This window comes from Carcharodon carcharias, chromosome 22 (genome assembly GCF_017639515.1).
Source record: "Carcharodon carcharias isolate sCarCar2 chromosome 22, sCarCar2.pri, whole genome shotgun sequence".
NCBI lineage: Eukaryota > Metazoa > Chordata > Chondrichthyes > Lamniformes > Lamnidae > Carcharodon > Carcharodon carcharias.
This window is the reverse complement of record NC_054488.1, coordinates 58366857-58388041: the sequence shown is the minus strand read 5'-3', so window position 1 is coordinate 58388041 and position 21185 is coordinate 58366857. Positions and strand designations below refer to the sequence as shown.

Below are 21185 nucleotides of genomic sequence, written 5' to 3'. Positions count from 1 at the left end.
CAGTCCAAACCCAGCTCTTCACGGGCACGTGCTCACATCAAACGGCCTATACAGTGCTACTTAATGGGGTTCTCTCATTCAAAAAGACCATAAGTATGAGTGCATAGGAAATGAAATAATTTTGCCTAGTGTAGCAGGAGATGCTCTTCAAATGTTGGAGTTACTTCATATTGCTGGGGCAGAGTTCAGAGAGTTTCAATCTCCATCTGGTCTTGCTGCACCCAAATTTAGAATGCTCAGTGCTGACAGAGTGGAAGTATAATGTTATTCACCAAGATTGACACCTCTCATTGTGACAAGTGTCAGGGAGATATAATCATTTTCAGAATGTTATTGGAATTTATTGTAGAGAGAGTATGCGTGTGTCTTAATTGAATTAAATGCAGCTAGTCTGAAGGCTTTGATGTTTCGGAAGACAAACTAGGTTTGAAATGTTAAGTGGGTAAACATTGGTGTAAAGGGCACATTTTAAAATAAACCTGACTAGCTTGAATTCAAAAGGGGAGGGTGAAATGTTTCACCTAGCCAGAAAAAGTTAAGAAACAGTGTGTTTATTTTTCCCAAGGATTGCTGGTAAGATTGGTACAATAATAGATCTTTTTTATTGAAGGGGTAAAATCCAAAGGCATAATGAAACAATGGGAATTTGCATTCAAGGGGAAAATGTGAATAAAGGAGAGAAAGCTGTGTGTAAGGGAAGGAATTCTAAGACCTAAAACAAGTGTGAAAAGCCTCCAGCATCTAAGCTTCAAGCTGCAGTCTACAAAGAGCTGAAGTTAAGAAAATTCACTTTGAATTAGATTGTTCAGGGTAGCATGTTTCTTTGTCTGGGTCTTCTGAAATCTGTGTGTCTTACTGTTGCCTTAACTGGGAAAGTGTAACTGGGAGTTAGATTAACTAGGGGATTTAGAAGTTGTCATAGTAGTAATTTGTAGATGTACATACGTACTTAAAATAATATATTCTATTAATAAAGGTTTAACTTAGCTTTGTAAGAAACCTATAAGACTAGGTAGTCCAGTTACTACTGAATTCAAGGCACACATCTCGAAATATATACAAATTGCGATACAGTTGTGGCAGTTGTTTCAAATTTCCCTTTGGGATTTGAGCAGCTCAACATTTACCATCGGCTGTACCATAACACAAACAAGCACAAAACCGCTAAATAAGTGCTTTAACCTTTGCATCTTAGGCTGAACTGGATTGGCTTACATAAAAACTACAACTGTAGAATTTTAATCAGTTATTACATGTTGTTCATATATGCTTTTCATCTCTGTGCTCTTGCAGCTTTGAAAATTCTGTTTTTAATAAGGACCAACAAATGCACAACAGATGTGAGACAAAGCAATTTACTGCCCATGAGCATCTATTAATAAACAAAAAGGATAATGGAAACCACTAATGCTTGTATTGCAAATTTCATTGGTTTGTTTTGATGGTGTGCTATTTACTTTCTGGTATTGGGCACATATCCTTAGATATAACAAAAAAATTCCCATTCTGCATGAATCTGGTTCCCTGCTGACATAATGGCTTAGAAATTGCTGTTGGTGTGCTAATCAAGAGTTAATAGAATATTACTTCAGGTTTTTGGGATATAAAGAGAAAGCGGTTTAGCTCTTAATTTTACTGATCCAATAGCTTTATTTAACCATGTACTTTTAGCAATCAAACAGCAGGCCACCCAATGAAAAGGCACAATAATGAATGCAGAGTTGTATTTGTTGAATGCACAGAACTCCAAGTCACACATCATCCTGACTTGGAGCCATTACTTCACTGTCGCTGGCTCAAAATCCCGGAACTTTCTTCCTAATAGCGCTACAGGTGTAACAACACATGGGCTGCAGCGCTTCTACACTTTCTCAAGGGCAATTAGAGATGGGCAATAAATGCTGGTGTAACCAGCGATGTCCACATCCCGTGAGTGAAGAAAAAACAAAGTTTAAATCCCTCAAATAACACATGAAAAACCTGTTAACTCTTAGCATTTAACAGCACCATGAAGTCTGCAAAGCCAAGAAAATGCTGCTTCAATAATCAGGCACTGGAAGCACTACCTAGGAGTTATCAAGAAGGGAGGATACAATCTATGGAATGGCTAGCAAACAGGAAGACTGTGAATCCAGTAGCCTCCCCTCCACTCAATGCTGGTACCATAATGCTCCTGGAATGTAATATTATGAGTGGCTGTCACACAAAGACACAGTCGCCTTGAATAACATCAACAACATCAGGTCATGCTTGGCAATGCTTGAAGGTGATTATTTAATGCAGCATTATAACTTTTTTTGCTCTAGAATGGAAGGACATGGTTTCAATAAACAATACTGAATGCTCCGAATGTTGAAGTCCTGGATTTTTTAAAAATTTATTCACAGGGTGTGGGCTTCACTGGCTGGGCCAGCATTTATTGCCCATCCCTAATTGCCCTTGAGAAGATGGTGGTGAGATGCCTTCTTGAACTGCTGCAGTCCACATGATGTAGGTTCACCCAGAACGTTGTTAGGAAGGGAGTTCCGGGATTTTGACCCAGTGACAGTGAAGGAATAGTGATATATTTCCAAGTCAGGATGGTGAGTGAGTTGGAGGGGAACTTCCCGGTGGTGGTTTTCCCATTTATCTGTTGCCCTTATCCTTCTAGATGGCAGTGGCCATGGGTTTGGAAGGTGCTTTTGAAAGAGCTTTGGTGAATTCCTGCATCTTGCAGATGGTACACAGTGCTGCTACTGTGCATCAGTGGTGGAGGGAGTGAATGTTTGTAGATTTAGAGCTAATCAAGCAGGCTGCTTTGTCCTGGGCAATGTCCAGATTCTAGAGTGTTGTGGGAGCTGCACTGATCCAGGCAAGTGGGGAGTATTCCATCACACTCCTGGCTTGTGCCTTATAGATGGTGGACAGGGTTTGGGGAGTCAGGAAGTGAGCTACCCATCGCAGGATTCCTAGCCTCTGACCTGCTCTGGTAGCCACAGTATTTATATGGCTATTCCAGTTCAGTTTCTGGTCAATGGTAACCCCCGGCATGTTGATAGTGGGGGATTCAGTGATGGTAGTACCATTAAACATCAAGGTGCGATGGTTGGATTCTCTCTTGTTGGAGATGGTCATTGCCTGACACTTGGGTGGTGCAAATGTTACTTGCCACTTGTCAACCCAAGCATGGATATAGTCCAGGTCTTGCTGCATCTAGACAAGGGCTGCTTCAGTACCTGAGAAGTCGCAGATGATGCTGAGCATTGTGCAATCATCAGTGAACATCCCCACTACTGACCTTACGATGGAAGGAAGGTCATTGCTGAAGCAGCTGAAGATGGTTGGGTCAAGGATACTACTCTGAGGAACTCCTGCAGTGATGTCCTGGAGCTGAAATGACTGACCTCCAACAACCATAACCATCTTCCTTTGTGCTAGATAGGACTCCAACCAGTGGAGATTTTTTCCCTGATTCCCATCAATTTCAGTTTTGCTAGGGCTTCTTGATGCCACACTCGGTCAAATGTTCCCTTGATGTCAAGCGTAATCACTCTGACCTCAGTTCAGGAATTCAGCTCTTTTGTCCATGTTTCAACCAAGGCTGTAATGAAGTCAGGAGCTGAGTGGCCCTGGCGGAACCCAAACTGGGTGCCAGTGAGCAGGTTATTGCTAAGCAAGTGCCACTTGATAGCACTGTTGATGACCCCTTCCATTATTTTACTGATGATCGAGAGTAGGCTGAAGGAGTGGTAATTGGCCAGGTTGGATTTGTCCTGCTTTTTATATACAGGACATACCTGGGCAATTTTCCACATAGCCGAGTATATACCAGTGTGGTAGCTGTACTGGAACAGCTTGGCTAGGGGCGTGGAAAGTTCTGGTGCACAAGTCTTCAGTACTATTGCCGGAATATTGTCAGGGCCCATAGCCTTTGCAGTATCCAGTGCCTTCAGCCGTTTCTTGATATCGCGTGGAGTGAATCGAATTGGCTGAAGACTGGCATCTCTGATGTTGGGGACCTCAGGAGGCCGAGATGGATCATCCACTTGGCACTTCTGGCTGAAGATTGTTGCAAATGCTTCAGCCTTGTCTTTTGTACAGGTGTGCTGGGCTCCTCCACCAGTGAAGACGGGGATATTTGTGGAGCCTCCTCCTCCAATGAGTTGTTTAATAGTCCACCACGATTCATGACTGGATGCGGCAGGGCTGCAGAGCTTAGATCTGATCCGTTGGTTGTGGGATCGCTTAGCTCTTTGGCACGCAAGTAATACTGTATCATAGCTTCACCAAGTTGATACCTCATTCTTAGATATGCCTAGTGCTGCTCCTGCACTCTTCATTGAGCCAGGGTTGATCCCCTGGCTTGGTGGTAATGCTATAGTGGGGGATATGCCAGGCCATGAGGTTACAGATTGTGTTTGAGTATAATTCTGCTGCTGCTGATGGCCCACAGCACCTCATGGATGCCCAGCCATTAGGTTACAGATTGTGTTTGAGTACAATTCTTCTGCTGCTGCTGATGGCCCACAGCACCTCAAGGATGCCCAGTCTTGAGTTGCTAGATCTGTTCAAAATCTATCCCATTTAGCACAGTGGTAGTGCCACACAACACGATGGAGGGCATCCTCAATATGAAGCCGAGACTTCATCTCCACAATGTGCGGTGGTCACTCCTATCGATGCTATTGTGGACAGATACATGGCAGGCAGGTTAGTGAGGATGAGGTCAAGTATGATTTTCCCTCTTGTTGGTTCCCTCACCACCTGCCACAGACCCAGTCTAGCAGCTATGTCATTTAGAACTCGGCCAGCTCGGTCAGTAGTGGTGCTACCGAGCCACTCTTTGTGACGGACATTGAAGTCCCCCACCCAGTGTACATTCTGCCCTTGCCACTCTCAGTGCCTCCTCCTAGTGGTCATTCAACATGGAGGAGTGATGCTGCCAGACCTGCTGAGTTTTTCCAGGTAATTCTGTTTTTGTTATGGAGGAGCACTGATTCATCAGCTGAGGGAGGGCAGTGCGTGGTAATCAGCGGGAGGTTTCGTTGCCCATGTTTTACCTGATGCTATGAGACTTGATGGGGTCCAGAGCTGATGTTGAGGACTCACAGGGCAACTCTCTCCCGACTCTATACCACTGTGACACCACCTCTGCTGGGTCTGTCCTACCAGTGGGACAGGACATTTCTAGTGATGGTGGTGGTGTCTGGGACATTATCTGTAAGGTATGATTCCATGAGAATGACTCTGTCAGGCTGTTGCTTGGCTAGTCTATGAGACAGCTCTCCCAATTTTGGAACTAGCCCCCAGATAATAGTAAGGAGGACTTTGCAGGGTCAACAGGGCTGAGATTGTTGTTGTCATTTCTGGTGTCCAGTTTCATTCCTTTTTTGTGACTTTGTAGCAGTTTGATACAACTGAGTGGCTTGCTAGGCCATTTCAGAGTCAACCATATTTCTGTGGGTCTGGAGTCACATGTAGGCCGGTAAGCACGACAGATTTCCTTCCCTAAAGGGAATCAGTGAACCAGATGGGTTTTTACAACAATCGACAATGGTTCCATGGTCATCATTAGACTTTTAATTCCAGGTTTCTGTTGAATTCAAATTCCACCATCTGCCGTGGCGGGATTCAAACCCAGGTACCCATAGCGTTACCCTGGGTCTCCGGATTATTAATCCGGTGACAATACCACCATGCCATCGACTCCCCATTCTAATCTTCCAAGATGCTTTATTGGCTGGAGTCAACATTCTAGGACTGACACTGAGCTAACCTTGAGCTACAGAGTCACAGCTGTTGAAAGTTCTGCTATCAAACACACCAGCTAACATGTTGAGTGAATGCCCTGGAGCATGTGACATGTTGGAGTGGGTGAAGCAGCTGCTTCTCAAAGGAACAACACATCTGGCCAATAAAACATCTCTCTGTAAGAATCAGTAGATATGTCAGAAACTGAGCAGGGCCATGCAGCTATTGAATAAGTAGATGCACAGCTGCAGGGTTATTTTAGTGGACCACAACTTGAACAGGTAAAATTGCAACTGGAAATTGTCACCACAGAAACTCTGCATTCAGACAGCACATTTACTCATAATACAGAGGCATGCTGCACAAAAAGACATAAATGAATAAACACTAAGGCATAAAAATGAGTGCTCAGAAAGTGTACAATGGCTTAAATAAATGTTCTGCAGTTGATTTGTACATTGTACTGTGCTAATGATTTATGAACCTGTGCTGATGATTTGGTGCAGACTACCACTGGAGCACAGCAGAAAATACTGGCGGAGGGAATGCACAAGAACCTCTAGCAGGTGTATAGAAGGTGGTTTCTTTTTACTGGCATCTTTGTCGCCAGGAAAATTAGGAAATGAGGCATCTTACCCTCTTATTGAAATGTGTCTTCTATTAATGCGAGGCACGTCAGTCTTCATTGTTATTTCTACAAGTACTTCCTTGTTATCAATGTGGGCCTCCCAATATGTCAACAGATTCAGGGTTCTATTCTTGTTCTGTTGTGAAACCTCTTTGGAACACTAACTTAAGCTACATGCAGCATTTAACAATGACCCGTGGCCTTGCTGACTGGCTGTCCTGAAATTCACCCCCTGATCTACTGAGATCTTTAGCACAGCTTCAAGAGCACAGTAGTATGCTTTAAAATCATCCTGGTGATAGCATGAATCACTTTTTATCTGTCCTTAGCTTCTTCAGTGGTCAAGGCAAGCGAATTATTGGCTACAACCAGAGGAAGTAGGCTCTGTCTTCCATGAACCATCCTTCACTCATCATCCCCCTTTAGATTAAGCTGGCATGGACAACTGATGAACATAAAATCAATGCAATAGTTGCCAGGAAAGCAGATGTGGGCCTGCATGATGCTCATTGCAGACCAGCAGCATAAGTAAAAACCTCTATAATTCATATTGGTCACTACATTCTGCACAGTGGCTCAAAGGGCAACATGTACATAAGCCAAAAGAACCTCCTCCTGCCACTTCTACAGGTTGCTGGTGAATATGATGAACGGTTTGGCTAAGTAATGTCTGATACCTTACTAACGCATCACTGTACAGCAAACTGGCTGAACTACAAATGTGTACAGTGTTAGGATGGGAGGATTTGGACACATGACTTCAACAGTTGTTTGGGAGTTTTCCCCAAAAGAGACGGCACATCTTTGCTTCTCTGACATGCCTTAGTCTCTGAAGGCTTTTTTTAAAGTCTTTTCAAGGTTGCTGTGGCTGAAACAGGAGATCCAATGTGTAATGTGGTGGCACAACCAGGCTGTGCATGTTGCATACCACCTTATATTTTCACCACACTTTTCTGCTCTTGCTGATCTTCCTCAGCCACATGCTATCCTAGTGAAACATTGAATTCAGTAACTATTGTGTTGAATGTTACAGTCTCTTCGAGACCAACCATGCAGAAGTATACTTAAGATTACCATAAGTGGTATGTTGTTTCTGCTGCAACGTTTGACTGATATAGGCAGTGGACACAGACTGCACTCCTAATTCATTAGCTTTGCAATATGTCACACTTTTCCATTAAGCACCTGTTGTATCAGCAATAAGCCAAGCGAGCTTAACATACATCTTCAGGGCAACAGCAGACAGGGGCCACTCACCTTCAACAGTAATTTCAGGCAATGTTCATTATTTCACATCTCATTATTACTATTTGCTAAACCCCAAGTAAATAGGGATTGCAGCTAATTAGGGTTCTTCGGCTTCCATCCCAGTTTATTTGGAGTAACTCGGGATCAAACTTGGGACTTTGTGGCTAATTGATTATTTGAGATAAGCTCGCTGAGGCATCATGGGTGCCTCTATCTATATTATTTACTTTTATTTTTTTCCTGCCTAATCCATCTGTTCTATACTTATTTTATTATAAATTTTAAGCAATCTGCTTATCTGCTTCCAGTGCATCCTGACATTCACTTTGACAGGGCCCAAATCAGAGGGTTACTTTGAAAGAGTGGCTCCTCCAGCTCATTGAGTACATGGATCTCAATTTAAGGTGAAGACAGGGTCAGCTATTATATCCTACCTGAAAAATAATCTGCCAACACTGTCAAAGGGACGCACATCAATTATAGTCAATTGAGTGAGACACCAGAGGGTAAATGGTGCCAATATAAAGATGAGCAAGAAACCTCTCCAGGAGGAGATGAGACAGAAATTGACAAGAAAAAAATAGAAAACATAAATAAATGAAAAGCAGCATCAAATATTATTATTGCAATGTTAGCTTTCATCTCAGTGCCAGTGTTAAGCTGAAGACTTAAACATGTGCCTGGTTCTGGAAGGCTGGAATTCCCCAGGACCTACTGGTAATTCAAAAGTTAAAGCACACATCAACATACCCACAGGTTAAGTGAAGTCAAACATTTTCGTCCAACAAGGGAAGGAGATTTGGAGAAGCTGGGTGCATAACATCAGCTTTGTTACTGTGTGTTCTTCCAGAATACATGAAAAGAGGATATCAAATGGAAATAAATACTTTGCACGCACTCACAGGCACAAAAAGACATTAACCTAGCTATCCTATTAGTATGTTTTAATCTACTACTTTTTGAGAGCACAATGCATTAAGATTCAGGACATGGCGATGACAGTGAAAAATTGCTGCCCAGACACATTAGCTGCAAGAGCATGGCGACATTCAAGTTATCTGATGGATGACATCACATTTCTTTTGCGAAGGTTTATTCAAGGAATGTAACAAACACTTGTGGTGTGGTATGGTAATCTAATATAGTCAACTTGATTGTCTCCTTGGACCTCTTTCCCAAAATAGAAACAAAATGACCACCCTTTGTAATGCAAACCCCCAACAAGATTCCATCTCAAAGTAAAGTTGTCAATGCCTCTTTCACTTTAACACACCTGTTTGAACATTTCCATCAGACTTGTTGATACCATGCAAGTGGAAGTTTATGGCCATCACTTTCATTTTAACCCATCGAAGGGGTAATTAAAAAGTCCTGTTCTATGCAAAAAAATGAGGATTAAAGCCTGATTCCCTTTCTCAGTTAAGACCATAAGACATAGGAGCAGAAATTAGGCCATTCAGCCCATCGAGTCTGCTCCACCATTCAATCATGGCTGATAAGTTTCTCAACCCCATTCTCCCACCTTCTCCCCGTAACCTTTGATCCCCTTAGAAATCAAGGGCCTATCTATCTCGGTCTTAAATACACTCAATGACCTGGCCTCCACAGCCTTCTGTGGCAATGAATTCCATAGATTCACCACTCTCTGGCTAAAGAAGTTTCTTCCCATCTCTATTCTAAAAGGTCTTCCCTTTATTCTGAGACTGTGCCCTCGGGTCCTAGTCTCTCCTACTAATGGAAACATCTTCCCCACGTCCAGGCCTTTCAGTATTCTGTAAGTTTCAATTAGATCCTCCCTCATCCTTCTAAACTCCATCGAGTATAGACCCAGAGTCCTCAAACGTTCCTCATATGTTAAGCCTTTCAGTCCTGGGATCGTTCTTGTGAACCTCATCTGGACCCTCTCCAGGGCCTGCACATCCTTCCTGAGATACGGGGCCCAAAATTGCTCACAATATTCTAAAAGTGGTCTGACCAGAGCCTTAAAAAGCCTCAGCAGCACATCCCTGCTTTTATATTCTAGTCCTCCCAAATTAAATGCCAACATTGCATTTGCCTTCCTAACTACCGACTCAACCTGCAAGTTAACCTTAAGAGAATCCTGGACTAGGACTCCCAAGTCCCTTTGCACTCCAAATTTCTGAATTCTCTCCCCATTTAGAAAATAGTCTATGACTCTATTCTTCCTACCAAAGTGCACTTCCCCACATTGTATTCCATCTGCCACTTCTTTGCCCATTCTCCTAACCTGTCCAAATCCTTCTGCAGCCTGCCCGCAATACTATCGGTCCCTCCACCTATCTTTGATTCACCTGCAAACTTAGCCAGGATGCCCTCAGTTCCTTTATCTAGATCATTAATGTATAAAGTGAAAAGTTATGGTCCCAACACTGACCCCTGCGGAACTCCACCAGTCACCGGCCGCCATCCTGAGAAGGACCCCCTTATCCCCACTCTCTGCCTCCTGCCAGACGCTAATCTTCTATCCATGCTAATACCTTGCCTCTAACACCATGGGCTCTTATCTTACTGAGCAGCCTCCTGTGTGGCACCTTGTCAAAGGCCTTCTGGAAGTCCAAGTAGATAACATCCATTGGCTCTCCTTTGTCTAACCTACTCATTACCTCCTCAAAGAATTCTAACAGATTTGGCAGGCATGACCTCCCCTTGATGAAACCATTCTGACTTTGCCCGATTTTACCATGCACTTCCAAGTATTCTGAAATCTCATCCTTAATAATGAACTCTAAAATCTTACCAACGACCGAGGTCAGGCTAATCGGCCTGTAATTTCCCGTCTTTTGCCTCATTCCCTTCTTAAACAGGGGGGTTACATTAGCGATTTTCCAGTCCTCTGGGACCCTCCCTGACTCCAGTGATTCCTGAAAGATCACCACTAACGCCTCCACTATCTCTTCAGCTATCTCCTTCAGAACTCTGGGGTGTAATCCATCTGGTCCAGGTGATTTATCCACCTTCAGACCTTTCAGTTTTCCTAGCACCTTCTCCTTGGTAATGGCCACCATACTCACCTCTGCCCCCCGACTCTCTTGAACTTTGGGGATGTTACTTGTGCCTCCCACCATGAAGACTGACGCAAAATACCTATTCAGTTCCTCCGCCATTTCTTTGTTCCCCACTACTACTTCTCCAGCTTCATTTTCCAGCGGCCCAATGTCCACTTTTGCCTTATGTGGCTTCAACACGTAGTCACACAGAGCTTTTCAAAGGGCAGCTCAGAACTCCAAAATCACTCAAGCTTCCTTCCTTGTGGGTCAGCCTAAGCACAGCAATGATAGTGCCATAAAGCCATGTACAGTATTAGATTACACTAGCATGTATGCCACAGCAGATAAGATTAGGAGTGTAGGGGAAGGGTATATGTCTGGAGGAACCATTAAGCTGAAATATTTATTCCAGTCTTATGCCAAAACCTATGATCCTTGTGGGTAATAAAATTTCAGTTCTGCAATATTAGAATTGTAATCTTATTTTTTGTCAATTCAAAATCTTATTTATTTCAAATTATGGTTAAAAAAATCATCTTTGCTTGATTTAGTTCTTAGAATGTAGAGACTTGGAGAACGAGTGGGAAATCACAAGAGGTGAATGTCAAAGAAAAGTGAGAGGAGCTACCTTAAACATTAAGTTAGCAATTGATCAGATCATCAGTCAATGGGGATGGGGGGGGTTGGTAAATTTTGTGAGGTAACATCTGACGCAAAGCAAGATGTTGCGGTTGTTGGAGGCTTGATAATGCAGTACAGAATATCACTACAGCAGTTCCTCTGGGAAATATTCTCAATTACTTCATTAATGATGTCCCTCTAACTTATGTGGAACTATTTACTGAATATTTGTTCAGCTCCATTCAATTCCTAAGATAAAGAAGCAGCCAATACTAGCCCATAGAAGGATCTAGATAACACAGGGTCTTGGACTAACAAGTGGTAGGGAACATTTGTGTCATCTCAGTGCCATGTTACAACATTGCAGACTAGAGAAAGCCCAGCCAGCATTGCTTGATTTTCAATGACACCACCATCACCTAATCCTCCACCATCAACACTTTGGGGATGATCATTGATCAGAAGTTAAATTGAAACAGCTAGATCAACATCACTTAAAAGCAGGTAGCAGTTCACCTCCTAACTCTTCCCCACCTCCCCCATCTACATGGCTCAATTAAGAAGTGTGATGGAATTTTCAATACGCAGCTTTAGATGCAGTTACAACAGCACCTAAGAAAGTTGACACTATCCGGGGCATAACAGCTAGTTTGAACAATGCACTTGACACTAAACTTAATATCCACCCCTCCACCACCAGCAAGTTATGGTTGCAATATTTGCAATGTACAGTACGCATTGCTCCAACTCATCAAGATTACTTTGACAATTCGTCCTCCCCCAAAGACTTCCCCACAAAGAAAGGCAAGGAGCAATGTCATGGGAACAGCATCACCTCTAAGTTCTAGTGAAGATGGGGGTGGGAGAAGTTGGAGAGGGTCCATTTCCATATTTGCAATAACGTTTCAAAAAGTGAACACTTGTCAAAATTACCAAGCCATACAAAACATAAAAATATTGCAAAAAGGAAAATCTGAAATTAAAACAGAACCTGTGGAAACACTCAAATGAAAGCAAAATACTGTGGATGTTGGAAACCAAAATTAAAGCAGAAAATGCTGGAAACACTCAGCAGACCAGGCAGTGTATGCAGAGAGAGAAATAGAGTTGTTTCAGGTCGGTGATCTTCCAAGATCTAATTATCTGAAGTCTTAACCCTGTGTTTCTCTATCCACAAATACTGACCTGCTGAGTGCATCCAGCATTTTCTGTTTTATCACCAAATTATACCATTGCCAACATTTTTTTGAGGTAAATAAAATGAATTGAAGAGTTTAAGAAAAGACAGTGACAGACAGCAAACACATTGAACTGGAGGGAATTATGTTACTTGTATTAATATGAAAAACAAACCTCTGAGCTTTCCTTTTGAAATTTTTGGTATTGCTTCACCTCTCAACGTATTAAAGCTGTGAAACATGTTCCAACCAATGCATAATTCTACATTTACTGGAAAGCCACATACTGATCACAGGTGTCTTCAGATAATCAGAAGCAGAACCCTTGGCTTCCCTATATAATGGTGATCACACTTCAAACACAATTCATGTTAAGTGCTTTGGAACATTGCTTTGGATAGGAGCAAAGAGACCAAAGCTTGTAGGGGCTAGAGGAAGGAAGTTCCCTCTGTTTTTCTTCCATGTCTCTGAACTCATTTTGCTGACCTGTTCCCAATTACCCCATCCAGTTTATTCTCTGGACATACCTTTCATAGTTCTCTACAGTTGAATCTGTCAGGATTCTCCCTACAACTGCTCTTACCTTAGTTTAAATTATCTTTTCACATTACTGGCGATTGGCTGAACCTTAACTCAGTTATTCACCTGTTACAAGTTTTGTATTGCCGCTATAATCTGGTATAAATAGCGTTCTTCCCTTATCTGCATTTTTGTTTGGTTTACTCCCAAACCACACTTGGTAGCTTTTGCAAGAAAATTCCAAAATTTCAAATAAAAAGCAAAAATACTGTATATACAAACAATGGAAAGTAAATTAGGAACAAAACCTTAGCATTTATATGAAATTCATAAACCACTCAAGATTTACTTTGTAATTTATAATAGCTGAATTTTGTATGTTATAATATTATCATTCTCAACCATCTATATTTCTGCAGATTCAGCACAAGTATATGCATTTGATTTTGCTGCCATCCATTTGGTTAGAAGCAGGACAGAGTACTTTATTTGTTGACAACACCATAATTTATTTGACAAAAAGCCTGACAGCAATTCAGTAAACTTACACTGGTGCATCACTCTACATATTAAAGGGAGTACAAATATTTGAATGCTTTCGAGTTCGCACTGTGATGATCCCTACAGGGGAAATAGGTGAGACTGACACAGCATCGGGAGGGAGACAGCAGCAACTCCAGGATGTACAGGCTCTTACTCAAAGGGAGCAGGGTATCACGGCTGGACCGAAGGGGGCCCTTTGGACAAATGCACGTGGTGTTTCTTTTATGTAAACCTCCTATCCTTTTCAAAATCCTCTTCCGGTTTTAGAATGAGTAAAAGGCAACAGCACTATTCATAATAAACAGAATATTGCATAAATCTGCCCCAGTTCACCTCCAGCTGAGTTTTGGAAAGGGTACAGTAGTTACCTCACTTCCTCACTTTATAAAATTCAAAATTAGCCTGTAAACTCCAGATTAAACACCTCATAGAAACAATCTCATCTCAATCAGTTGATATCAACTTTAATTTTTCTGCATTTTTGCAGCATGAGTCTGCACCCAATACATGATATTCCTACAAAATTCAAACAAATGCACGTAACATTCCTACCCCTAGTCTGTCCACTTCTATCCACTCTTCTCGTGAAGGTGGTGACTTTTGCTGGGTTTCAGATGTATGAGTACCAACAGCCTCCAGAACTTCACATCTTTGTAGTCCGGAGGCATGTTCTCAACAATTTTGCTAAATGAGGTTACTTTCAGTGCAGACTGGGATTCAAGCTTGGGACTTTCCCATCTATTTTGGTCTTCATGCTCCACTCTGGTGTCCTTACTCACTGGGCCATAGGAGTGGTGCAACTTTTCCTTTTTGCAGTTTCGAAAGGAACTATCCTGACAAGTTCAACGCTTAAAACAGACACATGTAGAAAGTGAAGCCAAATTTGCCACTATTTTTTTGGTCTGAAATTAACTTCTCCAGTCATTTTAGTTACACATTGCACCTTGGGACTAGCCGAGATTCCCCAAGCAATGCAACAATGTTCTGTGGTGGGAAAAAGAGGCTGAATTTCATTGACAGGGATTTTCCAAAGATTTTACTGCTGAACATCAAATGAAAGGGGCCAAGTGTTCAAGGTAGAGTAGGCACCACAGCAACACATAAATTCATACCTCTTTTTCATGCATTCGAACCAGAGTCCGCTCATTGCCGAATGTGCTAACATTTCCCAGACTTGCTTTAGGTAAAATCTACAGGAAAAGAAGGGAAAAATAAGTATTACAACATGTTCAGTGATCAAAGGGAAAGGGTGGGGAAAAGGCATCAGGAAACTCAATTTCATGATTCAAGGATCCAATTTCAGTCTCTTCACTTTCCCTATCTATGATCATTTGGGAATCTAACACTTACCGGAGACAGAGGTATTGGTTTCTCCCGTAAATATCTGGGGTTTTCAATCTGGAAAAACAAAAACAAGAGTCATTATTGATCATGGATCTCATTTTCCCTTTTAACTCTCCAACACAAATACACAGTCAGGTGACTTCAAAAGTCAGGACACCTAAAAAGCAATTCCTCTTTACCAATCAGAGTTGCATTTAGAATTAAAACAGAAAATGCTAGAAATATTCAGCAGGTCTAGCAGCATCTGTGGGGAGAGAAGCAGGTGAAGCTGGATGGAAGGCCAGCATTAGGTGGGGACAGAGGAGGGATCGACAAAAATGTCATGAACTAAAGGACAAAAGGAGTGTTAATGGTAGTGGTAAGGGCTAAAAAAAAAGGTGCTGATAGTGGTAAAGATAAGAAAGCATAATGTGATAATAGCAGAACAAGGGCCAACACTCTGAAAAAAACAATAAGGACAAGTAACAGATGGCCCTTTTGAGGAGGGGGTGGTGGTGGAAAAAAGGATAGAAAACAGGACAGAAGGGGCGATAAAAAAGGGGATAAATCCATGGATAAATGAATAAAAATAAGTGGATAAAAAATGAAAATTAACGTAGAAAAAGGGGATTAAAAAATGGGTGAGGATGGAGGTGAGATTCCATGGTCTGAAATTGTCGAATTCAATGCTAAGTCCAGAAGGCTGTAAAGTGCCTAACCGGAAGATGAGGTGCTGTTCCTCCAGTTTGCGTTGGGCTTCACTGGAACATTGCAACAAGCCAAGGACAGATATATGGGCATGAGAGCAGGATAGCGTGTTGAAATGGCAAGCGACAGGAAGGTCTGGTTCATGCTTGTGAACAGACTGGAGGTGTTCCGCAAAACGGTCATACAGTCTGCTTTTGGACTCTCCAATGAAGAGGAGATCGCACTGGGAGCAGTGAATGCAGTAGACCAAACTGAAGAAGGTGCAAGTGAAGTGCTGTTTGACTTGAAAGGAGTTTTTGGGGTCTTGGATGATGAGGAGGGAGGAGGTAAAGGGGCAGGTGTTGCACCCTCTGTGATTGCATGAGGTGGCGTCGTGGAAAAGGGATGAGGTGTTGGGGGTGATGGAGGAGTGGACCAGGGTGTCTCAGAGGGAACAGTTCCTATGGAATGCTGACAAGGGAGGTGAAGGGAAGATATGTTTGATGGTGGCATCTTGCAGGAGTTGGTGGAAATGGCAGAGGATGGTCCTCTGAATGCGGATGCTGGTGGGGTGAAAAGTGAGGGCAAGGCGGACCCTATCATGGTTTTGGGAGTGAGGGGAAGGCATGAGGGCAGAGGAATGGGAGATGGGTCGGACACGGTTGAGGGCCCTGTCAACCACAGTGGGAGGGGACCTCGGTCAAGGAAGAAGGAAGACATGTCAGAAGCGCTGTTTTGGAAAGTGGCAACATCAGAACGGATGCGGCAGAGGCAAAGGAACTGAGAGAATGGGATGGAGTCCTAACAGGAAGCAGCGTGTGAGCAGCTGAAATCGAGGTAGCTGTGGGAGTTGGTGGGTTTGTAATGAATATTGGTGGACAGTCTATCACCAGAAATAGAGACAGAGAGGTCAAGGAAGGGAGGGGAAGTGTCAGTGATGGACCATATGATATAGGAGTGGAAATTGGAAGCAAAATTGATAAATTTTTCCAGATCCAGATGAGCGAATGAAGCGGCATCAAAACAGTTATTGATGTACCAAGAAAAGAGTTGTGGGAGGGGGCCTTAGGACTGGAACAAGGAATGTTCCACATACCCCATAAAGAGCCAGGCATAACTGGGATCCATATGGGTACCCATAGCCACACCTTTTATTTGGAGGTAGTGAGACAAGTTTAAGAAGAAATTGTTCAGTGACAGAACAAGTTCAACCAGATGGAGAGTGGTGATGGATGGTGATTGTTCAGGCCTCTGTTCAAGGAAGAAGTGGAGAGCCCTCAGACCTTCCTGGTGGGGGATGGAGGTGTAGAGGGATTGGACATCTATGGTGAAGAGGAGGCGGTTAGGGCCAGGGAACTGGAAATTGTTGATATGACGTAGGGCAGAGGAATCGTGGATGTAGGTGGGAAGAGACTGGACAAGGGGAGAGAGAACAGAGTCAAGATAGGGAGAAATGAGTTCTGTGGGGCTGACATGATCGGTCTAACAGGACAGTCCCGTTTGTGAATTTTAGGAAGGGGGTAGAAACGGGATGTCAGGGGTTGGGATAGTATGAGGTGGAAGCTGTGGAGGGAAGATCTCCAGAGGAGATGAGGTTAGTGGCAGTCTGGAAACAATGGCTTGATGTTCAGCGGTGCGGTCATGGTCCAGGGGTAGGTAGGAAGAAGCATCTGAGAGTTGGTGCTCAGACCTGTATTTAGAATTGTTTAGCTTTATCGCATTGATTGTTATTCGAGCCCTGGCCATACATACCCTTCTGAATAAAAAAAAATTGAAGAACCATGCTATAAGTCCAAATAGCCTCATTTATGCCTCATCCTGAAATTTAAATTGATCAGAAAATCACTGAATAATTTCTTCACATTCAAAAGTAGTAAACAACAATGTGTTTCCAAAGCTTGGGATTTTAGACCACGTTGTGTTTGTCCAGCAGAGAGACATTTCAAGATCAATACAGCGCATCTTTTACCTCAACAAATGGAACTGGCACAACCCTTTGAAGTTATGGCCTAGTACCACACTTTATCGTGTCCTTGCTCACTGGGCCATATGGGAATGGTGCAGTGGAGGAGTGTAACTGAGGAAAAAAATCAGATGATATTCACTGTTCAGGTTGCTCTGCCAAATATTCTGTCTGGAAAGTTAATACATGTACACTGGCTGAAGACAGGATCAAATGGTAGTCTTTAGTAAGTTACGTGATAACAAATGCCAGTAGTATTTGAAAGAAAAACAAAAATTGCCGGAAAAACTCAGCAGGTCTGACAGCATCTGTGGAGAGAGAAACAGAATTGATATTCGTAGTCCATATGACTCTTCTTCAGAACGAGTCATACGGACTCGAAATGTTAACTCTGTTTTTCTCTCCACAGATGCTGTCAGACCTGAGTTTTTCCAGCAATTTTTGTTTTTCTTTCAGTTTTCACGCATCCACTGTATTTTGCTTTTATGCCAGCAGTATTTGTTAGGCTACTTCTATATAAAATGCCTTTCAAGCGCTAGCTTCTAATTCTAATAATTATGAACTGTAAGCTATTTTCAGAAGGTGCAGCATAACAAAGCATTTTGAATACAAAGTGTTTCTGCATAAACCTTATTAAATATGGTTTACCGCACTTTGTCCAGATAGGAATGCATGTGGATGTGAAAGCAGCTTGTGGAAATCAAATAATTAAGGTCTCCATATCAAATGACATTAAGATGATTCAGTTGTTCCCATTCCAACTGAATGCTACTGAACTAATCAGGGAATTGGCATCTTTTCCATGTGCGGATACTGATCTCCACTAAGAATTTATGATTAATATCATTTTGTTTTCCTATTTCTTACATCCTTTCAGTTGAGCAGTGAATGGCGTTGATGCTGCTGAAACTGACTTGAGAAGTTGCCAAATTTGACACAAGGAGGAAGCCAAATCACAGTGTCATTAATTAGCAATGCACTACTCATTGAATCATTTCAATCATGTGCACATTGATTAAGCTTCATCATAGCTTTAGGCTCAGAAACTACTCATATATGGTGGGAGATTATTACGAGGTTCCAAGAGTTGAAACATGCATGACTGCTCCTGAAAATTATTGGGGACCTGCAAATACATGGACGAGAAGTGAAAGCCCAATTTCATTTTCTCACAATGAAATCTTTGCAATGCTGTTAAATCAATCAAATCTTAATCAAGCCACATGGAGAAATTGATGGGTTAACTATGGGCCATAAATGAATAAGCCTACATAAGTCACAAGTGATAATTGGTTCATCACCTCTCAGCATTAAAACAAGCTCTTGGCATATACAAAGGATAAAAACAAAAGGATGTTTTAATAATCCACTGAATTGCTCAAGAGAAACTAGATGATAATTTTGAGCCTCCTCCCAATCAGAGCATGAGAAGAAGAAACTTTTTGAAGCCTCAGCTATGAATTAAAAGCACATGTATTTTCCACAGTGGGACTGAGGTTACAATGAGGAATTAAGGGATATGGGAATGGAGAGGATTGTCCATGGCGACGGAAAGGACTTGAGATGAAGTTTCAGATTAGCTCAGAGGCAATGAAGCATTTTTTGTCTGGTTCCTGCAACATAAATAAATGCTTCCCTTATCCACTAAATAAATATATTCCCATCATTTACCAATGTTATATAAATAAATAATGTTGCACGTTTAACTGACGTACTTGCATAAATCAATGTTGACCAATATGTTAGCCACATGTTAGCTAGCTGAGAATCCAGATGTGGCAGATTGTATTTTTGATTAGTAAATAAAAACTGAGTAACAGACAAGGTCATTGGGATCTCAATAATCATTCGTACAAACCACGGACATATACTTTAAGCTTTCATCATGTTAAAATTACAAGACGAAAAGCAAAGTGTGAATTTTCATCACCTTGCATGCTTTCTTCCATGGTTACCGCTCACTAGTAATTTGCTAAAACGGTGTATAACATGGGTGAAAATGTGGACTTCAGCATTATGGAAATGCCACAGAGATTGTATGGGGATAGTAGCTATCATGTGATCAGTTCAATCAATCAGAATAATTATTACAGGCAAAAAGATGAAAGCAAGCTCAACCAATATCAAACAGTACCAACAGTTCACGGCATGACAAAGGGTTGAGGCTGCACAGCAGCAGCAGACCTTATGCCAGCCAATATTCTCAGCACTTATTGTGGTGAAGTAAAAGTATTGCTCCTAGCAGCTGGACAAAAGCCTAAAAGCCAAGAGTTACTGGGTCTGATATATGCATGCAAGAGCTCCAAACTTTGGTGAGAAAAACTGTTACGTTTCACACTGAATGGTAGTTTAGGTTTGTTAAGTAAATATGCAAATACATTTACAGGCATCGAATGCAAGAGTCATGAGGGAATCCAAAATTTGGGTCTTAAGTATAAGAGAGTTATTCAAAAATCCAATAAAGAATTCAAGAGAAACTTCTTTACCCGGTGAGTGGATAGAATGTGGAACTCACCACCATAAGGAATAATTGAGCTTAACAGCATTGATGCATTTAATGGGAAGCTGAGGGACAAAGAAATAGAAGATTATTTTGATACGGTGAGATAAAGCTGATGTGGAGCACAGGCCAGTTTGGGCAAGTAGAATGTACAGCACATAAACAGGCTATGTAAAAAAAAAAAAAGACTTTATACTAAAATTAGTGTCTGCAGTTAAAATGTTGTTGCTATTGGACATCACTGACAACTAATAACCCCTTGAATAGATGTATTGGGCCGAATCTTTCAGAATGGCATTTGCCATCAGATTGCCCCTCCACTCCTATTTTTTCACAACAAGATGGAACTCCACATTTCTGGCCTGAAGTGAACCTCTTCAGAGCTGCAAAACGTACCTGTTCTCGGAGTCCCTCCTCGTAGTGCAGGATTGTGGAGTAGGCCATGCCTAGCCAACCAACCCGCACCACCCCCACCCCCCCCACCTTTTTTACCACACTAGCTGCCATATTTTGCTAAGTCGTCATTCACTAACACAGTGAAAAGCGTTGGGTCATCTAAATAGCTTTTCAATGTATTAGCGAATGAGTGAATGAGGTAAGTGGGTAGAGTGGGTCAGGTGGGTGGGTAAGGTGGTGAGGTCAGGTCAGGGTTGGCAATCTAGGAGACAGTCAGGTAGTCGAGGTGGGGGGCTGGTCAGGGGAAAGTCGGTGGGATACAAGGGGCGAGGCAGAGAGGAGGTGGAGGGTCAGGGGAGTCGAGGTTGTCGGAGGATCGGGGGTGAGGTCAGATGGCTGGTGGGGGACTCGAGGGTTGGGAGGGTCAGAGGGGTCGGAAGATGTTGGAGTTTGGAGGATCATGGGGGTTTTCAGAGGAACTTGGGGTAGAGTTGGGTGGGGGGAGCAGGGTCAGTTCTATAGTTACCCAAGAGTTAGACATGGTTTTCTCTGTCTAATATTTCCTGGGTAACTCTCCAGTAGCCCTCCAAAGTCATCAACTCTAACTGGGAGTTGGAGAATTTTTTGGAGTTTCCCAGGGAGCCCATCAGAAGCTGAAACTTAGCAGGTAATTCCCGCAGACCCCCTGTGTGGGAACATCTGAGGGTCCCCTGGTGAACCGGTGTGCATCCTGTCTCTGACCGTTCAGAGACTGGAAGATCTCGGCCATAGCTTTCTCTGTCAATGTTACTTCAGATAAACTTCAAAAGTTCATGTTTTAAATTTCTTCAATGTTTTTAAA

The 21185-nt window shown here is 42.4% G+C and overlaps 1 protein-coding gene across 7 annotated transcripts in view; it reads right to left on the bottom strand.

Annotated features, from left to right (window-relative positions):
• cep112 (centrosomal protein 112) overlaps window positions 1–21185 on the bottom strand; it is a 425679-nt gene that overhangs the window by 326880 nt on the left and 77614 nt on the right. For all 7 annotated transcript variants that reach the window (XM_041216547.1, XM_041216546.1, XM_041216549.1 and 4 more), the window contains 2 exons: window positions 14826–14873; window positions 14588–14665 (listed from right to left, as the gene is read on the bottom strand). In XM_041216547.1, the coding sequence (XP_041072481.1) occupies window positions 14588–14665; window positions 14826–14873 (126 nt within the window). The remainder of the gene's footprint in view (window positions 1–14587; window positions 14666–14825; window positions 14874–21185) is intronic.